The sequence below is a fragment of the Xenopus tropicalis genome, chromosome 7, assembly GCF_000004195.4.
Source record: "Xenopus tropicalis strain Nigerian chromosome 7, UCB_Xtro_10.0, whole genome shotgun sequence".
In the NCBI taxonomy this organism is placed as follows: domain Eukaryota; kingdom Metazoa; phylum Chordata; class Amphibia; order Anura; family Pipidae; genus Xenopus; species Xenopus tropicalis.
The window spans coordinates 34,116,474-34,133,878 of record NC_030683.2 but is presented as its reverse complement, the minus strand read 5'-3'; the positions used below and the strand labels follow the sequence as shown (position 1 = coordinate 34,133,878).

The 17,405-nt window shown below is 39.2% G+C and overlaps 1 protein-coding gene across 4 annotated transcripts in view; it reads left to right on the top strand.

Annotated features, from left to right (window-relative positions):
- The window catches only part of crtac1 (cartilage acidic protein 1), a 302,413-nt gene that overhangs the window by 226,350 nt on the left and 58,658 nt on the right, over positions 1 to 17,405 (top strand). For all 4 annotated transcript variants that reach the window (XM_031905179.1, XM_012966738.3, XM_031905180.1 and 1 more), the window contains 2 exon segments: positions 771 to 916; positions 12,216 to 12,352. In XM_031905179.1, the coding sequence (XP_031761039.1) occupies positions 771 to 916; positions 12,216 to 12,352 (283 nt within the window).

Below are 17,405 nucleotides of genomic sequence, written 5' to 3'. Positions count from 1 at the left end.
AAAGATACAAAGTTTCTCAAACTTAATTAGATAAGTAGCTTTTGGCAGAGAGCACAGAATACTCCACACCTGCACTGAGATACAATTGTAACTAATACGCTGAACAGGTCTAAGATTTAAGACTTGCAGCTTAAAGGGCAATTTCAACTTCATTAGCAAAACTGTAATAACACAAAAAACAAGACCCCAAAAATGTGTTTAAACTTTATATAACCTGCCAACTTTTGTGAAATGGGAGTGGTATTTAGGGGGTGGTCACACAAATGGGCTTGATCAAAAAGTTAGCATCCACCCAAACCCCTTTTTCTTCTTTTCATTTATTTTTCTCATGGTATGTCTCCAAATGTTCCAGTCCTTTCTGTTATTTTGGCCTTGGCTTTATTTATATTTAATTTTATTATTACTAATACTGTTTCTCTCTTTGAAATCCCACCCTACTACTCTGCAACAAGGCCATACTTTCCCATAGATTTGGCTGAATCAAGTAACTCTTCTTCAACCTCTGAATTTCTATTTTTATCTTTTGCTTCTTCTTTAATGTTTTGTCTTTATATATTTCTGTATGTGTTTAGCTGGTGTTAGCCATTCTTGTTCCCCTTTGGAAGGCTTTTACTTTGCACATAATTTTTATATTATGGTGAACAATTAGGGGTGTGATGATCTGAAACAGCCCAGAGCTCTCTTTGTACAGTATTTGGCAATACATGCTTATGGTCCATTTCAAAGCAATAAGCTTTAATGGTTTTTATGTATCTTTATTACTGTTACAGGAGTGGATGATGTATATCAGCATGGACGAGGTGTAGCCCTCGCTGATTTTAATAGGGATGGAAAAGTAGATATTGTGTATGGAAACTGGAATGGACCCCATCGTCTCTTCTTACAGATGAATACAAATGGAAAGGTTCGCTTCCGGGTAAGCACAAAGTAAAAAAAAAAACTTAAAAGATATTTTTAGATGATTGTCAGCCCAATTATTTGTCATTAACACTGTTAGTTATTGAAACAGTGACAGTGGTCATTAGGTCAGTTGGTTGATCAAAAGAAAAGCTGAAGGACATCCAGTACTCTGAAGTCCTTTCCTTTCTAATGGTACGATCATTACTTGGATGTAAGAGTGAAATTACTTTAGAAATGTGTTCACTGAGTTCCTACATTCCTTGGAAACTCCTACGTAGCAGCTCCAGGCACACCACTCAGAATAGACGTGCAAAGGAGTACATGGGCATAATGAAATTGAACATTTGCATGCAAAAAAATTGTATTAGATCTAGAGGAAATGTCTTCTATCAAAATATATTCTGAAATTCTGTTCCTTGACTATTTCATGTGTTCTGGTTCTTCATTTCTGTTTTTAGTAGGATTATGTACCAGGGGTTTGGTGGGGCTATTGATTCAGAAACTTTTTTCCATTTATAACTTTTATATACATACTTTTCAACCTTTCGCATAAATAATGGAATCAGCATTAAAGCAGTGAGTTGTATGGTGTGCTGTAGGGTATCCAATTACTAGTAAATATAGGCTCTGGGGGGACTTATAACATTGCAGTTCTAATGATATTATAACAATCAAGGCAACCGTAACATACTTAGTATCTATTCAAACCTTACAAGATTCTCCTTTCATGAGAATACTGTCTACCAGCGCTAGATCTCTCATCTAATACAGGTATAGGGCCTATTATCCAGAATGCTCGGGAGCTGGGGTTTTCCAGATAAGGGATCTTTCAGTAATTTGGATCTCCTTACCTTAAGTCTACTAATAAATCATTTAAACATTAAATACATCCAATAGGATTGCTTTGCTTCCAATAATGATCAATTATATCTTAGTTGGGATCAAGTACAATGTACTGTTTTATTATTACAGGGTAAATGGAAATCAGTTTTTAATTATTTCATTAAAATGAAGTCTATAGGAGATGGCCTTCTTGTAATTTGGAGCTCTTTGGATAATGGGTTTCTGGCTATACCATACCTGTATTAATCTAATATAAGTAGACTAAGGCCAATTTAGGATCAATGATATTAGTGCCAGACATCAGAAAGTGGGGTGTAGTGCAGTTTGTTGTTAAAAGAGAATGTGTTTAGTGCACCCAATGATAATCTCAGGATACTGGCAGAATCTTCAGTCAAAGATCCAGTTCCATTAAATGGGGTTTCAGCCATATTTTTCTGAATGCGTACAGTTGGGAGCATTTACCAGACAGAAGTGCTCTTGTGCCCCTTAGTTCTCCTGCAGGGAGTACTTCTGCCCATGGTAATGGCTGCATGGAGAATGCAGTAACATGGGGCACAGGGCAGCCCTGTCTTTATCATCTGCAAGTTGTGGGACAGGTAGAGTGTGGCAGGGGGCATTTACTTGCCTCCCCACTCCTCCTCTTCGTGAATACAGTGCTGCTGAACACAAGCAGCCATGAGCACCCACAGAAAAATTTCTGGGGGGGGGGGGGGGCAAAGTCATCAAGCAAAAACAGCCTGTTTTTCTAGACTAAGCCTGTATATAGCAACTAGGTGCCAAGTCTGTAAGAAATCAATTTATTGGTAAAGTCAGGAACATATGAGGGCTGAGTGCAATGTTTTTTGCTTTAATTTACATTGTTACATAGTTAAGCTGCTTTGAAAAAAGACCTTCCATCAAGCTGACCCCTACTATATTTTATCCAGGGCTATAATTTGTATTGAGGCACCCACTTTACTGTTGCGAAACACATATGTTACAATGATCACCCCCTTTATCCACCCATATCTCTCAACACTTGCATAAGCCTTAAAAACAAATCTCCATGTAGCATTTATCATAGCAACCAAAAATAGTTGTTTTCCCTGGTATACTTGACCGGCATAGACCTGCAGCAAGTATTGTCGCTATTATAGAATTACCTCCCTGATGGATATGTTTGTACATCAGTTTTGAGATATTTGCATTTAGAGCAGGAGATAAACAAACACTTTTCGACGTATTTGCAAAAAGATCATACGAACACTGGATAGGAATAACTAATACATCAATTCATGTTTTCCATAGAGCTGCTCCTTAATAAAAGCCAGTATTTCTCAAGACAAATAATGATAATAAATGGCAGGGAGCCGCTACACCAGCAGCTGAAAACCCAATGATTTGCAGATACCATTATCAATTGCCGAGTGAAGATGGATCTCACTATATTGCGCGTTTCTAAAATCTGCTTTGAATCTAATCAGCTTTCTCCATCGCTAACACTGCAATTAATGTTATCATCAACTTGCTAAACAGAGGTTGCTGAGGTTTTTTTTTTACGGTCTGGGGGCCTATTAGAGGATTTACAACTGGTCGCACTCTTCTTTTTTTTTTCTTTGATGAGATACAGGCCTTTCAAGAAAACAATTCCAAGAAGTGCTGAGCACAGCAAAAAAAGCATCTAGATTAGAAGGCATAGAGTAAAAAGAAATGGCGGAGAAGAAAAAAGGTGGAAGAGATTAATAGGGTCTAGAAAAAAACTGCAGAACACGAGGACATACTAGTACATACCATTGTAATTTGCTTCATATTAGTGGCGATTAACTGGGTCAGGAGACTTTTGAAAAGGGAGGGTCAGAATGCAGTGTTTTGGCAGAGTTTACTTTTTATGAAGAATATTAAACAGCCAATTTCTATGTAGTTCTTGCTTAATGTTAATATGTAGTACATAACTTAGAGAAAACAAAGACCATTACCAAACTTGCACCACTTTTTATACAAAACAGTATCGCTAACAACCAGCAATAAAGAAACACATGAGGGGGAACTAAGAAGGGGCACTTGTGCCCACGATCTTGCTGTGGCATGCACCTTAGCCTGGTTTAAAAGTCCAGCACAATCCAGCTGTTTCCCCCTATCTATATGAAAGCAGTGTTGCCATCAGGCAGGGCTGTATTCATGGGGAAAGCACAGGTCCTTGGGTTCCATTCTGCGGTGCAGTGCCTGGACAGTGGGGCAAGTGTGAAACACACACTTCCACCTGTTTTTGCACTTTGCAGCCTGTCCTACTGTCATTAAATGAGGCTGAAATGTTTCTTCCACATGACAATGAAAATACCGTCACTTTCTACCTTCCTATTCTGCCAAGCCAAAAAAAGTTGATAAAACAAATCAGCCATTCACAGATAAGCCTTCTTTATAATAATCAGCATATGAGTTGAGTTGAGATGAGCAATATTGGCTGATCAGATTGTTTGGCCCACGGGCCAGTAATCAGATCATAATAGCTGCTATGCAGGCAGTCAGATGGGAGCCCAATGACCCGAATAAAATGTTAGGGAAGCAGGGCATGACTATGTTAGGAGGAAAAGCCACCCCCTTTTCACCCCCTCCCACCACAGGTTATTACAGTTGGTATAGGCAGGGCAAAGAAAAGGTAAGACCCTCCCCGGATGTGAACTCACATCATTCCGGCGGGAGAAGGAGCAGGATCAACAGCATCCCTCCCTCCCTATTAGATAGGAGTCCAGTAGTCGCAGTTGCGGGGGTGGGGTCGACTTTGAGCCCCAGAGGAAATTAAAAAGTTGCAGTTGGAAAATGAATGGGTAACTGGGTAGGCCTGGGGTCCTCAGGGAGATGGATAATCCTAGAATGGGACTTGGATAATAGACAGGACCACAGGCTCCGGGCCTGGGCTCAGGGTCAGACCTCCTTAGAGGTATAAGTAAGTTGACTGCTGTTTTAATGTTTGGACTTACAAACAGTTTAATACAAGTTATGGTTGTTTACATATATATTTACTGATTTATATTAAATTTTACATTAAACAACTGCGGCCTTCTCTCCCCAAATTAAGTTGTCCGTTGTCTTATTTCGGTACCAGGGGGAGGGAAAAGGGGGCACGACAGGCTCGACGCTGCATTAGTCAAGAGGATCACATCGACATGCAGTCCTTGATCCAATGGGAAATATCAAACCTTCCTGATCAACATTTGGCTGCTTTTTAGCAAGATATCAGTCAGGCAGGCCCATTACAATGACCCATACACGGGCAGACAAGCTACTAAATCAGTCTGAAGAGGCTGAATTCAGTGGATTCGCTGCTGGTGTAAACAATTAACCTCCCAACTTTCTCTTGCAGTCCCAACTGACTCCCAGGAAAACTGTGCAAAAGTGCAGATGGGAGTGTTTTTTTTTTACCCTAAAATGCTTAGGATGTAAACGTATTCATACAGGCACTTCTGTGGGGGGTTCTCCATCCATTTGTGTCTGGGATTAGTAAACTTAAAGGGGTAGTTCACCTTTAAATTAACTTTTAATATGATGTAGCCATTGATATTCTGAGACAATTTGCAGTTGGTCTTCTCTTTTGTTTTTACTGGTTTTTCAGTTATTTAGCTTTTTGTTCAGCCGCTCTTCATTTGTTATTTCCGCAGCTATCTGGTTGCTAGGGTCTTATTTACCCTAGCAATCACGTAGTGGTTTAAATAAGAGTGGGAATATGAATAGTTAAGCAGCCTGCATGTAAAAACAGTAATAAAAAGTTACAATAATTGTTCTGTCCTCACCATGTGTTAAGGTCGCCAAGTGAGCGGATCTTCTTCTCCCGATATCCCCCATCTATGGGTGAGCGATATCGGGAGAATCCACGGTAATTGGATCATTTGGCCCTGGGGCAAAACGATCGAATTATAATGACAGGTATAGGTAAAGTCGGTCCGGGGACCGCATCAACGAGCCAATGCGGTCCCTGATCCGACTAGATTTTCTAACCTGCAAATAGGTATTCAATCGCACAGCCTAGCATTCAAGCTTGATGCATCAATCCCCACAAGGCACACCGCTGAGCCCATCAACACGATCCCAGGTGAAGAGGAGAGCACCATAGAGCAGGACTCTGCTAAAAAACCTTTATTTCAGAACACAATACACTCTTTCTAACCTGCCCGATCGAGGTCTGCCCAATTTCAGGCCAGATATCGGTCGGACAGGCCAGTCGGAAGTGCCCATACACGGGCCGATTAGCTGCCGAATCGGTCCAAGGTCCACAGGTCCACAGGTCCAAGGTCCACAGCTACTATCGGCCCGTGTATGGGGACCTTTACCCTGAGGTAGTGTGTAGCTTGACATACAGCTAAACCTTCCACACTCCAATAAAAGAGACCAAGAGTGAAATCTGTTGAACTTTAGTGGGTGAGTGTGGAAATAGAGGTGAAACTGTAACAAATAGAATAAAATTCAATGAGTATATGGCAAAATATAATAACACAGTAAACAGCTGCACCATAAACACATCGATGCTGGATCAAACTATATGCCACGGTGTTTCTGAGGTGCAGCTTTAATGGTGGCTCAGTGCAGGGTTTATGCCCATAATGCTTACCAGCGACGCTACCATGGGAGAGAAGGTGGATGTAGCATGGGCTACAAAATGGAGTTTGGACTCCCACAATGCACTGTAATACGTCACATGTCAGGAGTATGGTGGTTCCAAAGGGTCAGAGGCTCCACAGAAAATGGTTCCCTGCATATACAGCAAACAGCCAGCAGAGGGAGTTCACTGCTACTTAGCAACAATAAATGATGAGATGATGGAAGCTTATGCTGGAGACATGACAATAATAAAAATTGTAGCCTCGCAGAGCAATATTTTTTCTCAGTGACCCCCATTTGAAAGCTGGAAAAAGGCAGAAGAGAATGGCAAAATATTCAAGAACTATAAAAAAAATTAATTAGGAAGACCAATTGCAAAGTTACTTGCTTGCTGGAACAGATGAAAATTTCCCTGATGTTAAGGGTTCCAGGACATTTCAGAACCTGTTTTGGTTTTTTTTTAAGGTGCCAAGCAGGTTTTGGGAGGCTTAGCCTCTTATTTAGTCTTATTAAAAATCTGCATATGTTGGCACCAAAACGCATGACTTTTCTTTATCATGCCAAAATCCATTTTGTGTGTCTGCACCCAGGCGTGTGTCCCTGAGAGTGAATTGGAGCAGAGGGGCAGTTTCTCGGCCTGCACTTTTGCACTGTATTATAAAGTTATATTATTAATCCGGATACCTGGAGGTTTAGCCACTTCCTAAAGGTGGCCACACACGTGGCGATTTTCGATCTTTCGTGCGACCATCGGTCACACAAAAGATCGTTCCAACCCTCCACTAACGTTCAGGGCTGAATCGTCAGATATGGAGGTAGAAACAATAGGATTTCTACCTCCTTCTGCCGGTTCAGCCCTGAACTTAGATTTTACTTGGGCGCCTTCAATGGCGCCCGATCTTTATTTTCTAACCAGCCCGATCGACGAGTCAACCAATATCAGCAGCCTCCTACGATATCGGTCGACTTGCCATACACGCACCGAATATCGTATGAAACAAGGTTTTGTACGATATTATCAGTGTGTGTATGGCCACCTTAATACTCATTAATATAGGAAAATTATTTTTCCAATGGTCCAGAATCAGTTCCAGAAGAAAACATTATTTTATGGTTTACCATGTGAAAATCTATGGGGGAGATTTAATATGAGGAGAAAGACTTTTCTCCAAATTCAGGTCCGGTTTTGTCCTATAAACAGTGAGATAATATGTTTTTCTCATTGAATTGCATCTGGTGCTATGAGAAAAACTGAAACTAAATAAGGAGATAAGCTTTTGCCATTAAAATGGAATCTGGCCCATTAAAACCCTATATTCTACCCATGGTTTGCGGGTTTTTGGTAAGGACCTCATATTGCAAGCTCCTCTGGAGCACAGACTGATGTATAATCTTGATAAATATGTGGAATATATCTGCTATAGGAATAATAATAAAAATACATAGGAGTCGGAGCTTCTACCTATTGTTTAAGGAGCGTTTACTGAACAATGTGCTATGGTAGCCCCCTTCCATTAGCGCAGTGCAAATACCTGAGAACAAATGTTCCATAAACACAATACACTGTGCCTTTGCTTTATTGTTGGTATATCAGAAGATTCATGTAAGGGAAAGCTTTGTTATAAATGGTTCCTTATAATTTCAATTATGGAACAATTAGTTCTGGAGTACCCAGTGAATGTACAGTCCAGCAAGAGCTTGTCATAGTCTTGTATCAAAGACAGATCTTTCCAAATCTCAGGAAGATTACGAGACATTAAAGTTTGTGAAGTAAAACAGAAGAACTCTTTGCTGAGATAATCTATTCATTGGCTTCGCAATTACCACACAGCCGAACAAAGCCCATTAGCCTTGTAGCATGTTCCGGCTTCCTCTTCACGGAGAGTGTTTTACTTCCTTCTTAAAGATAGCTTTTCAAAGCATATTTAATTAACTGTTGGAGCTCTACTTGGCAATTACCTTTTCCCAGGGTGGTTAACAGCCCATGTGAAGGTTAAATATGGAGAAGGGAGTTCTGGTGCAAAAGCTCTATTATTTCACATCCCATCAGTTTTTGAATGTCTTTGGTTTAAATGATTTTGTCCTGTTTTCTCTTCTGGAGGTTTAAAGCTGCATCAGATACGAAATAATAAAAGGGCCTGTGAGAAACCACAGATTGCTTATATGGGAGAATTTATGGATGTGTTCAACCCAAAATAACTATCAAACTATTGCAATACCAACCCTACATAATAATAAACAGTTGTGAATTTACATTTAAAGGGGTTCCTCACCTTAACTTTTCCTGTGGCATAAACATTGATATTCTGAGGCAATTGTTTTTCAATGTGATGGTCTTTTAGTTATTTAGCATTTTGAATAGCAGCTCTCCAGTTTGGTACTTCTGCAGTTATATTGTTGTTAGGCTTTTGTTTACCTTAGCAACCAGGCAGTGGTTTGAATGAGAGACTGGAATATAAATAGGAGAGGGACTGAATAGAACTATAAGGAATAGAGAGTAACAATATTAATAAAACTGTAAGCACACAGAGAAATGGTTCTTTTGCTGACAGGGTCAGTGACCCCCATTTGAAAGCTGAAAAGAGTCAGAAGAAGAAAGCAAATAATTGAAAATCTATAAAAAAAAAAAAAATGAAGACTTATGGTAAAGTTTCTAGAAAAAGGATGTTCTATAACATACTAAAATTTAAAATAAGGGTAAACCGCCACTTAAACAATTGATGGAGAGCTTATTTTCAACTCTATGTGAGAACAAACAATGGGATGGGAGGTGAACAAAACAACTTGCAGGCTTTCTGCTTGTTTGGGTAATTGACCCTAGCATGGCCGGTTAAGAACAGAAATAGTAACTGCATCTACAGTAAATAGCAATAATAATACATATTTACATAACATTATAGACATAGTAAATGTAGTCTCCAGGTGAAGTTTCCCTAAAGGAAAATGTGACTATATTATAATGTTTGTTTCTTGCTGTGTGTTTTGGTTCATCTGAGCTTATCCATTCAGAAAATAATGTGATTATTGCTGCATTATTTTATTGTTGTTTTATTACTATAATTAATGGTATGAAGCATAATGTATGGTGTGTAGTGAACAGGGTTAACCCAGTTAATTCAGTTTAGTAACATGCAGCCAAGTACCTGCCTCTGACTTACACTGGAGAGATCCCTTGGAGAGCTGATTTAACTACATTTCTAGACAGAAAGTGCTGTTATTGATACACAGAATATAGAATCCTGCACTTGCAACATATGAAACGAATGTCCATGGACAAATTGCCTTTTGTTACCTGGGGGTGTTACCTGAAACTCTCTCTTAAATAAGCCAAGAGTAACCTGCCACCCACCTTACATACAAAGTGAGAGGGAATAGTTTGAAGAACAATGAAGTCAGGGTTAGGTTACTTTGGTATTTATCTCTTTTCTACTGTCTGACAGTCTGTTGCTTTGAAGAGTCTCTTGATAGCTATTTTGAAGGTGTCCTTTGCATAAAAGAGAACCATAATATGGATTTAACAGGTTCTGTGGGATTTGTTATATGGAAACTCGTTATCCAGAAAGCTATGGGAAGGCCATCTTCCTTAGTCTTGATTTTAATCAAATAATTAAAATGATTAAAATATATTACCTATATTTCTCTGTAATAATAAAACAGTACCTTGTACCTGATCCCAGCTCAGATCTAATCAATCCTTATTGGAGGCAAAACAGTCCTATTGGGTTTATTTAATGTTTGAATGATTTATCAGTAGACTTAAGGTAAAGAGATCTAAATTATGGAGACCCCTTATCTGGAAAGCCCCAGGTTCCCAGCATTATGGATAATAGGTCCTGTTAAATTTGAGATGGTGTCGATTCATCCAAGAGGTAAAAATTAGAGTCTAAATTTTAGGGGTTTTGAAGGGGTGTCTGATTATACAGTACAGGTAAATGATCTATTTTTCAGAATTCTTGGCACCTGGGTTTATTTTGGATAAGGGGAATTTCCATAATTTGGATCACCATACCTTAAGGGGTATATTTATCATGCTGTGTAAAAAGTGAAGTAAAACATGTTGCTTATAGCAGCCATTCAGATGCTTTGCTCTGCTTTTCTGATAACTGTTGAAATCTAATTGCTGATTGGTTGCCCTGGGCAACATCACCAGTAATGCTTCACACTTTTTACACAGCATGATAAATATACCCCATATGTCTACTAAAAATCAGTTAAACATGAAACAAACCCAGATGAATTGTTTTGCCACATAATTCTTTCTGCAGCTTAGTTAGGGTGAAGTACAAGGTATTATTTTATTACAAAGAAATAATTTCTAAAAAAATTGAATTATTTGCTTGAAATGAACTTCTTGCCGTAATTCAGAGGTTTTTGGATAACAGGTTTCAGGATCAGGGATCCCATTGTACAATGCTGATAACTCAATAAAACACGTAGCAGGAGAAATGGGCAATTATAATACAAGACAACTTCCCACTCAGTAGATATATGGAGAAAACCAATGCCCAATTATAACTTTAAGGCGCTTTATTAATCTGCTAATTCTCTATACTGATTCTTTCCATTAAATATGCTGTCATGCTTATGTGCTTTCCTCTCTCCCTACACTAAAGCAAAATGAAGCATGAAAATATAATATTATACTACATTCATTTGTACAAATTTGCCTAGTGTTTATAAATGAGCCCCCATCTCTTCCTACTGTACCAAACTATCTGTTACCTTCTGGGAGCCTGGCAAGCTATGGGTTCCTTTAACAGCCTGGTACAAAGTAGAGATAAGCAGAGATAACACATTTGCTGTATTTATAGTGAGAGTGAATGCAACACTCTCTATTTTACTAGAACAAGTAAATGAGAACAAGTATAAATAATATCAGGTAAGACATTATAATGATAGGTAAGAAAGATGGCGATTTGGCTCTACTTTTTTCCCTGGACCAGTGCATTTTTATCCTAAAAGGAATTCTGGCCCTGGTGAAAAACTTAGCGGTTGAATTCACTGCAGGGTGCCTAGCATATTGGCACCAATTACATTTGATTACCTTATCCTTTACAAGTATGTGTTATTGAGTATGTGAATATGTGTTATTGAGTTTATTTCTGCATGTTTTATCTACCCACATAGGTATTGGGGGCCCCAAGCCCAGGGCAGTGGTCTCTAGTACCGCTCTGTGCTACAGTCCTGTGTGCCTTTTTTTCAAACTGTAGTTATTTCCTTTGATGAAGATAGTGATAGAATGTCTAAAAAAATATATTTTGTTGAAGTGGATATGTTGCTCTAAAATTGCATTGCAATTTACATTTTTATTTACCCAGACATGAAGTATGCAGGTGTTAGGCCTAACTTCCCACAGAAAATAATCTCATAAAAATATGCTGTCAAAAAGTAAATAAGAAAGCACATGGAGATTGATATGTAATAACTAGGGTTACAGCAATGCGATGTCTCACAGCATAAGTGTCACTTTATAGATTCCAGTGCATTCAGCATTATGGTCATGTGTCTCCAATGTAAAATACTAAGGCGTAATCTGTTTTCTTTTTTCATTAAAAAGGAAATACAAGTACAAGCTTTTTATAAGCAGGAAAAAATATGACCGTGTAGCTTATTCAGTTTAGTATTCAGTGGAACCAGTATGGCGGCAGCCATATTGGTTTCCTTTTCAGAGGCCAGCTCCTTGGACTGTAATCGCAGCCTTATTATTAGGAGTAATAAACCCTGTACTTTTGCCTTTGTTCCCTGGATACTGCCTGAGATATTTCTTGTGTGCATTCTGTATATGCAGTGTATATTGTTTAACCTTGTGTTCTGGGTCACTTTGATTCCAGTGCAGAATATTTCCCATGTGTTGTTAGGAAATGACTTCATGACCATGTTGTGCTTTTGTATTCTATCAGGACATTGCAACGCAGAAGTTCTCCATGCCATCGCCTATACGCACAGTCATTGCTGCTGACTTTGATAATGATCAAGAACTTGAGGTCTTTTTTAATAATATTGCGTATCGGGGGCCATCAGCAAACCGTATGTTCAGGTAACACCACTTTTATTTCTTCACTTAAACAGTTACATTGGTGGAATTCAGTTGTATTAATAATGGAGCTCACATATCTCATAGAGTAAATGTAAGAGGAACTAGGTTGTAGAATATACACAAAATGTAACTAAAATTGGTTAAAGTAAAACAAACCTTTGCACCAGCTCTATTTCCAAGGAGCCCCAGGGACTGACCTATTCATGGATGGAGGGACAGGGCCATGGCAGGGTTCAAAAGGGAGTTTATGGATTATAGGAGACCCGAAGACTGTTCACTTGCAGGGAAGATGTCGGCCAGGTACACAGCTGCGCTACTGCTACTCCTTTTTTAGCTTGGGGTTAGCGATAGGGACAGTTTTAAAGTTAGAAACTATGCGATAAGGGAGAGGTGAGGGGGATTGAGGCAGTGCTAGTTAAGGGGGCTTTTATAGCCCGGGGGTATAGTTCTCCTTTAAATAACTTAAAGTCTAGATGGGGCAATGTTTCACAAGGCATTGAGTATCTGTATTATATCTCTGAATATGTCAAGTGCTTGGGTGATTACTAAAAAGTGAAGATCAAATACATTTTCCTTACGTGAAAAAGTAGCTACAACTGCCCTTTCTCAGGCAACTTTCAGTTGTGCAAAATGTGGTACATTTCAAATAGGATCTTATTTTGTTTCTTCATTTTTGTGAAATGAGGAAGAGCTAATACTTGATTTCCATGGCAGCCTAGATGGCTTTCTTGCTCAATAAATGAAAATGAAAATTTGATGAAATAGATTTCACAGCTTTTATATAAAGGTTCCATTAAAAAAGAAAACTAATGTGTTTTCTGATTCCTGTAGGGATGCATCAAATCCAGGATTTGGTTAGTGATTTAGCCTTTTTCAGCAGGATTTGGATTCAGACGATTCCAAGTGCCTGGCAAAATTTAAAACCACGTGGCTTTTGGTCACGTAAACACAGAAGTAAAAAGATGTTTAAGTTTGCACTTCTATTTAACCCTTCCGTGGCCAAATTTGCAGAGGATTTGGCCAAATCCCAAAATAGTGAATTTGGTACATCCCTAGTTTCCTTTCAACAGAAATTTGTTTTCTCTCATACCTACTGTACCTTCACAAAAGTTGCGTTATATGCCTTTATAATAGATGTTCATTAATAAATGACTTGCCTTGTCATCTGGAAAGTGATATTCTAATACTTTTTCGGGTCAAACATTGTATTATTACAAAATACATAAGTATTTTATACCTTACAAAAGAATTTAGCGATTCTGTTCCGGCCTTAATTAGATGCTGAGGTTTGTCATTGGGTAAACACCTTATTATTTACCTAACTTCTTCTGACAGCCAAGGTGACACCCATCCTTGGAAAAGTCTAGACTAGAGCATTAAAATTCATCTTTGTTATATTTCAGGCTTGGCTTAGGATTGGGGTCCTTTTTATTTTTTTAGGTAAGATATTGATGTTTTACTTGTTTTATAGACACAGCACCAGTTATTGATATGCCAGGGATCAAGCATCTAAGGTTCCAAGAAAATAGGAGCACAATGCCTTGGAGCATATTGACACTATGCTAGGTGTCTAGGGAAAGGAAAGCCCTGGAGCTATAAGCACGGGGGCTACATGACAAGGGATCCGAATGACCAGCAGCCAGATTACACTGGTTTATGTCTAGAGATTGGCAGAATCAGATGTAGCTGGATTAGGTGAAAGGAAAGGAGTTAAGGCAGAAGAAAGCTGGGTTGGGGGCCGAGAAATCAAGGCATGTGATGTCAGGGGAAGAAGCAGTTCACTTCCTTATCTTCTGAGCAGCTACAAACATGATGCAGAGGTCTCCCTGTTATATGATTTTATTGGCTGCAGTTTATACACATTAACTGATGACTTTGGGGGTAGAATTATTTGGGCGGGCTGCTTGTTAGTCTTGTGCTGTATATTAGCTGTTTTAGAGCAATTGCTATTTCTGTAGTCACTTAGGCAGCATGAAAGTCAGCCTGGGCCCAAAAGGCATCCTCTGTAGTATATATAAATCCAGGGTGTGAAACTGAGCTGCTGCTACAGTATACAGAGAGCTAAGAGAATACAGAGAGAACTGTAATTAGTGTATACAGAGAAAACTGTGGGGCTCAGTCAGGAATAGGTGCAAAGCCTGAATACTTAGTAACTTTCCTGGGCTTTGCTTATTAAGTCTGCCTATTGCATGGTATTTCCATAGATGTATAGTTAATTAATTTAGTAGCCTGTTGCTGACTAGCTATATATGTATTTTGGCCATCATTCCAGCTTCCCCTGTTATTATATCCTATATAGGCTACACACTGGCATTTTGATCTATTCTGTGTGCCTAGGCAGAAGTAGTTACTCTAATACATATACATAGAGAGAGAGATTACAGTTCAGTTGCCCCTGTGAGTGATTACCCATGTTTGTAGGGAACAGTCTGTTTCCACTGCGGATGGAACCTGCACACCATAAAATCCTCTGCTAGTATTTCTATTAGGTTTCCAGATACCAATGGGTAATTATATAATACAGAGCCTGCTTAGCTTGGAACAGATTTTAGTGTATATATGTGTGTGTATACATATGAGTGTATATCGTACAGCACCAACACACTGTAGGTCTCACAGAGCCCAGTTTATACTGTATATGATTGGGGCAAACAGTGTTTTGCCATATGAATGTAATTTGACAGCCCCCTTTGGAGTTTTGGCTCATCCAGTTCTCTAGCAGTAAATTGTTGGTCAGGCATGGTAACCTAGTGGTAAGTTCACCTTGCTTTAACTTGCCCTACCATACATCCATAGGAGGGTGTCTGGTTTGCTGGCAGTTGCACACGGCCATTGCTTATTTTAAATGTATTCCAATAAATTAATTTAAGAGTTTGGCGTTATCCTCTCTGTAAGTAGAGGCAGCCTAATACTTAGTGGTGGATATAATGTTATAGTTTTGATCTCAAAAGGAGGATTGGAGCAGACAAGCCAAACAGACAAGCGTTAGAAGCCATTAGCATTATTATTCCACTCTTTAGGGCTCATTTATATCAGAATATGCAGTGGGAAACTTGCACTTTTCCCCGCAGTCAGTTTTGTCTAAAACCACTTATATTAAAGGTACTTGCATTCAAATGCACTCTGCATACTGCCATATAGTTGCGCTCACCACTGATCAGTCCTTACTGCCTTCCCTTCCAAACTGAATTCTGCCACTGCTATTGATGTATGGTGCTGTGCCAACCCTGGAGCCAACGTCACCTCCTGACCAGGTGGTAGCTCCAGGGTTGCTTCAGCTTCTTGCAGCTTAAGAATTTGGCATAGATGTCATTAGCACGCTGAACACTGGAAATGACTTCAGGCAGACTGCGAAAATATTCAGAACAACTGCCTTCAACTTGCGACGAAGTGCATGCACAGTTGCGTCCATTTTGAGGACTCAGGCGCAGTTTTGCCGGACACAGTGCAGTTGAGCCAGATGCAGAGCAATTACATCCAATTCAACACCCGCATTGTGCCCACCATGACAGGTAAATTCTGGGGAAAAAAACAGTGCATTGTGGTGAAAAAGCATGCCAATTGCTTCCGAAATTGCACTTTGCGCCCTTTTGTCTTCTTTGTCTCCAAATAAACCTTGTTATCGACCTTTGACAATTATTTAAAAACTGTATTCTCTTTTCCAAGTATGTAATAGACTTGTCTTTTCAGTTATAAGAGAAACGTAACTTGAGAGCTTATTATGTTTATTGGCAAAGCTTATGATTTAGATTAATTGGTCTTGTGCCCTGAGAAGACCCCATATTCTATTAACAGCATGTAAATGTGGAAGAGGAGTCTGTGGGAGTGTAAGTGACAATGACAGAATTTGCTATCAGGATTAATCACAGCTCTAGTACTGGCTGCGAGAAGCCTATGTGTTCAGTAACCAGATGTGAGCTTCTTTAGTGCTTGACACAAAAATGATAAAGGTTGTTTGTTCGGACATAAACATTTGCTAGTAAAATAGGGGTCTCTCCAACAGTCCCCTGAGCAAAAACATAATGGCACTTTAGGACTTTTGTAACTGTATCTAGTTGAACAATTTCTTCACTCCAGCCTTTCTTTTGAGACCTGAAACAATGATTACATTTATGTACAGGTATAAATTATTATATAAGCTCCATGGGTCCCATTTCTTATGATGTGTCCCATGTGAAAACACTATGTCTGGCCTGAGATTGTGAATCTGTTTCAGTGTTAGTTGCCTTGATATTGGGAAACTTCACCCTACTGTGAAGATCCTTGATTATAATATGTCCATAAGTATTATTAAGCATAAATCTTAGTTAGGATGCCAGGAAGAGGTCAATAAAAATGTTTTTAAAGCAGTTTCTCATTTCCTTTTTTTATTCCTTCTATTTCTTTATTCATCAATTTATGATGGTGACTTCTGAGGAGACACGTTAGCCAAGCTCTTCTGACTTTTTCCCTTTGGTGACTCTGTAGGCCATAAGGCTGCTTGTTTCTTACAGGTTAAATTTGTGGAGTGTAATCTGTGGACCTTTCTTTAATACAAAGATGTGTCAGAAATTGGGGGTCCAAATCTGGACCTTGGAGTATGTGCTGTTGTCCATTCTTGGATACTTTGAGGACATCTTTAACTTCTGTTAACTTGGGCTCAGTGCACAATGGGGAGTGTTACTGGAGATAATTCATTAAAGAAGAAGGAAAGGTAAAAACGAAATAAGCTTGTATGTAAATACAGCCATAAGCACTCACAGAAAGTCCTCTATCAAAAGAAACACAGGATTGCTTGTCTCCTTTTTTGGGAACATGTTATTCGGTAACAGATTTCCTCTGTCAGAAAAATCCTTCATTCCCAGGACCAAAGTCTGCCCTCTTCTCTCTCCTGCTCCCCCCTCCCATGAGAATTCATAAAACTCACTTCCCCCACCCTTAGGAATGTGTAATCTGAGCTACAACTGCTCAGCTGCAAGCAGGAAGCTATGAAGACCAAGCTAAAATGGCACCTGCAATCTTAAACAAACAGAGGGAGCTTCTAGGGCTCTGGTGGTGAATCTATTGGCAGTAA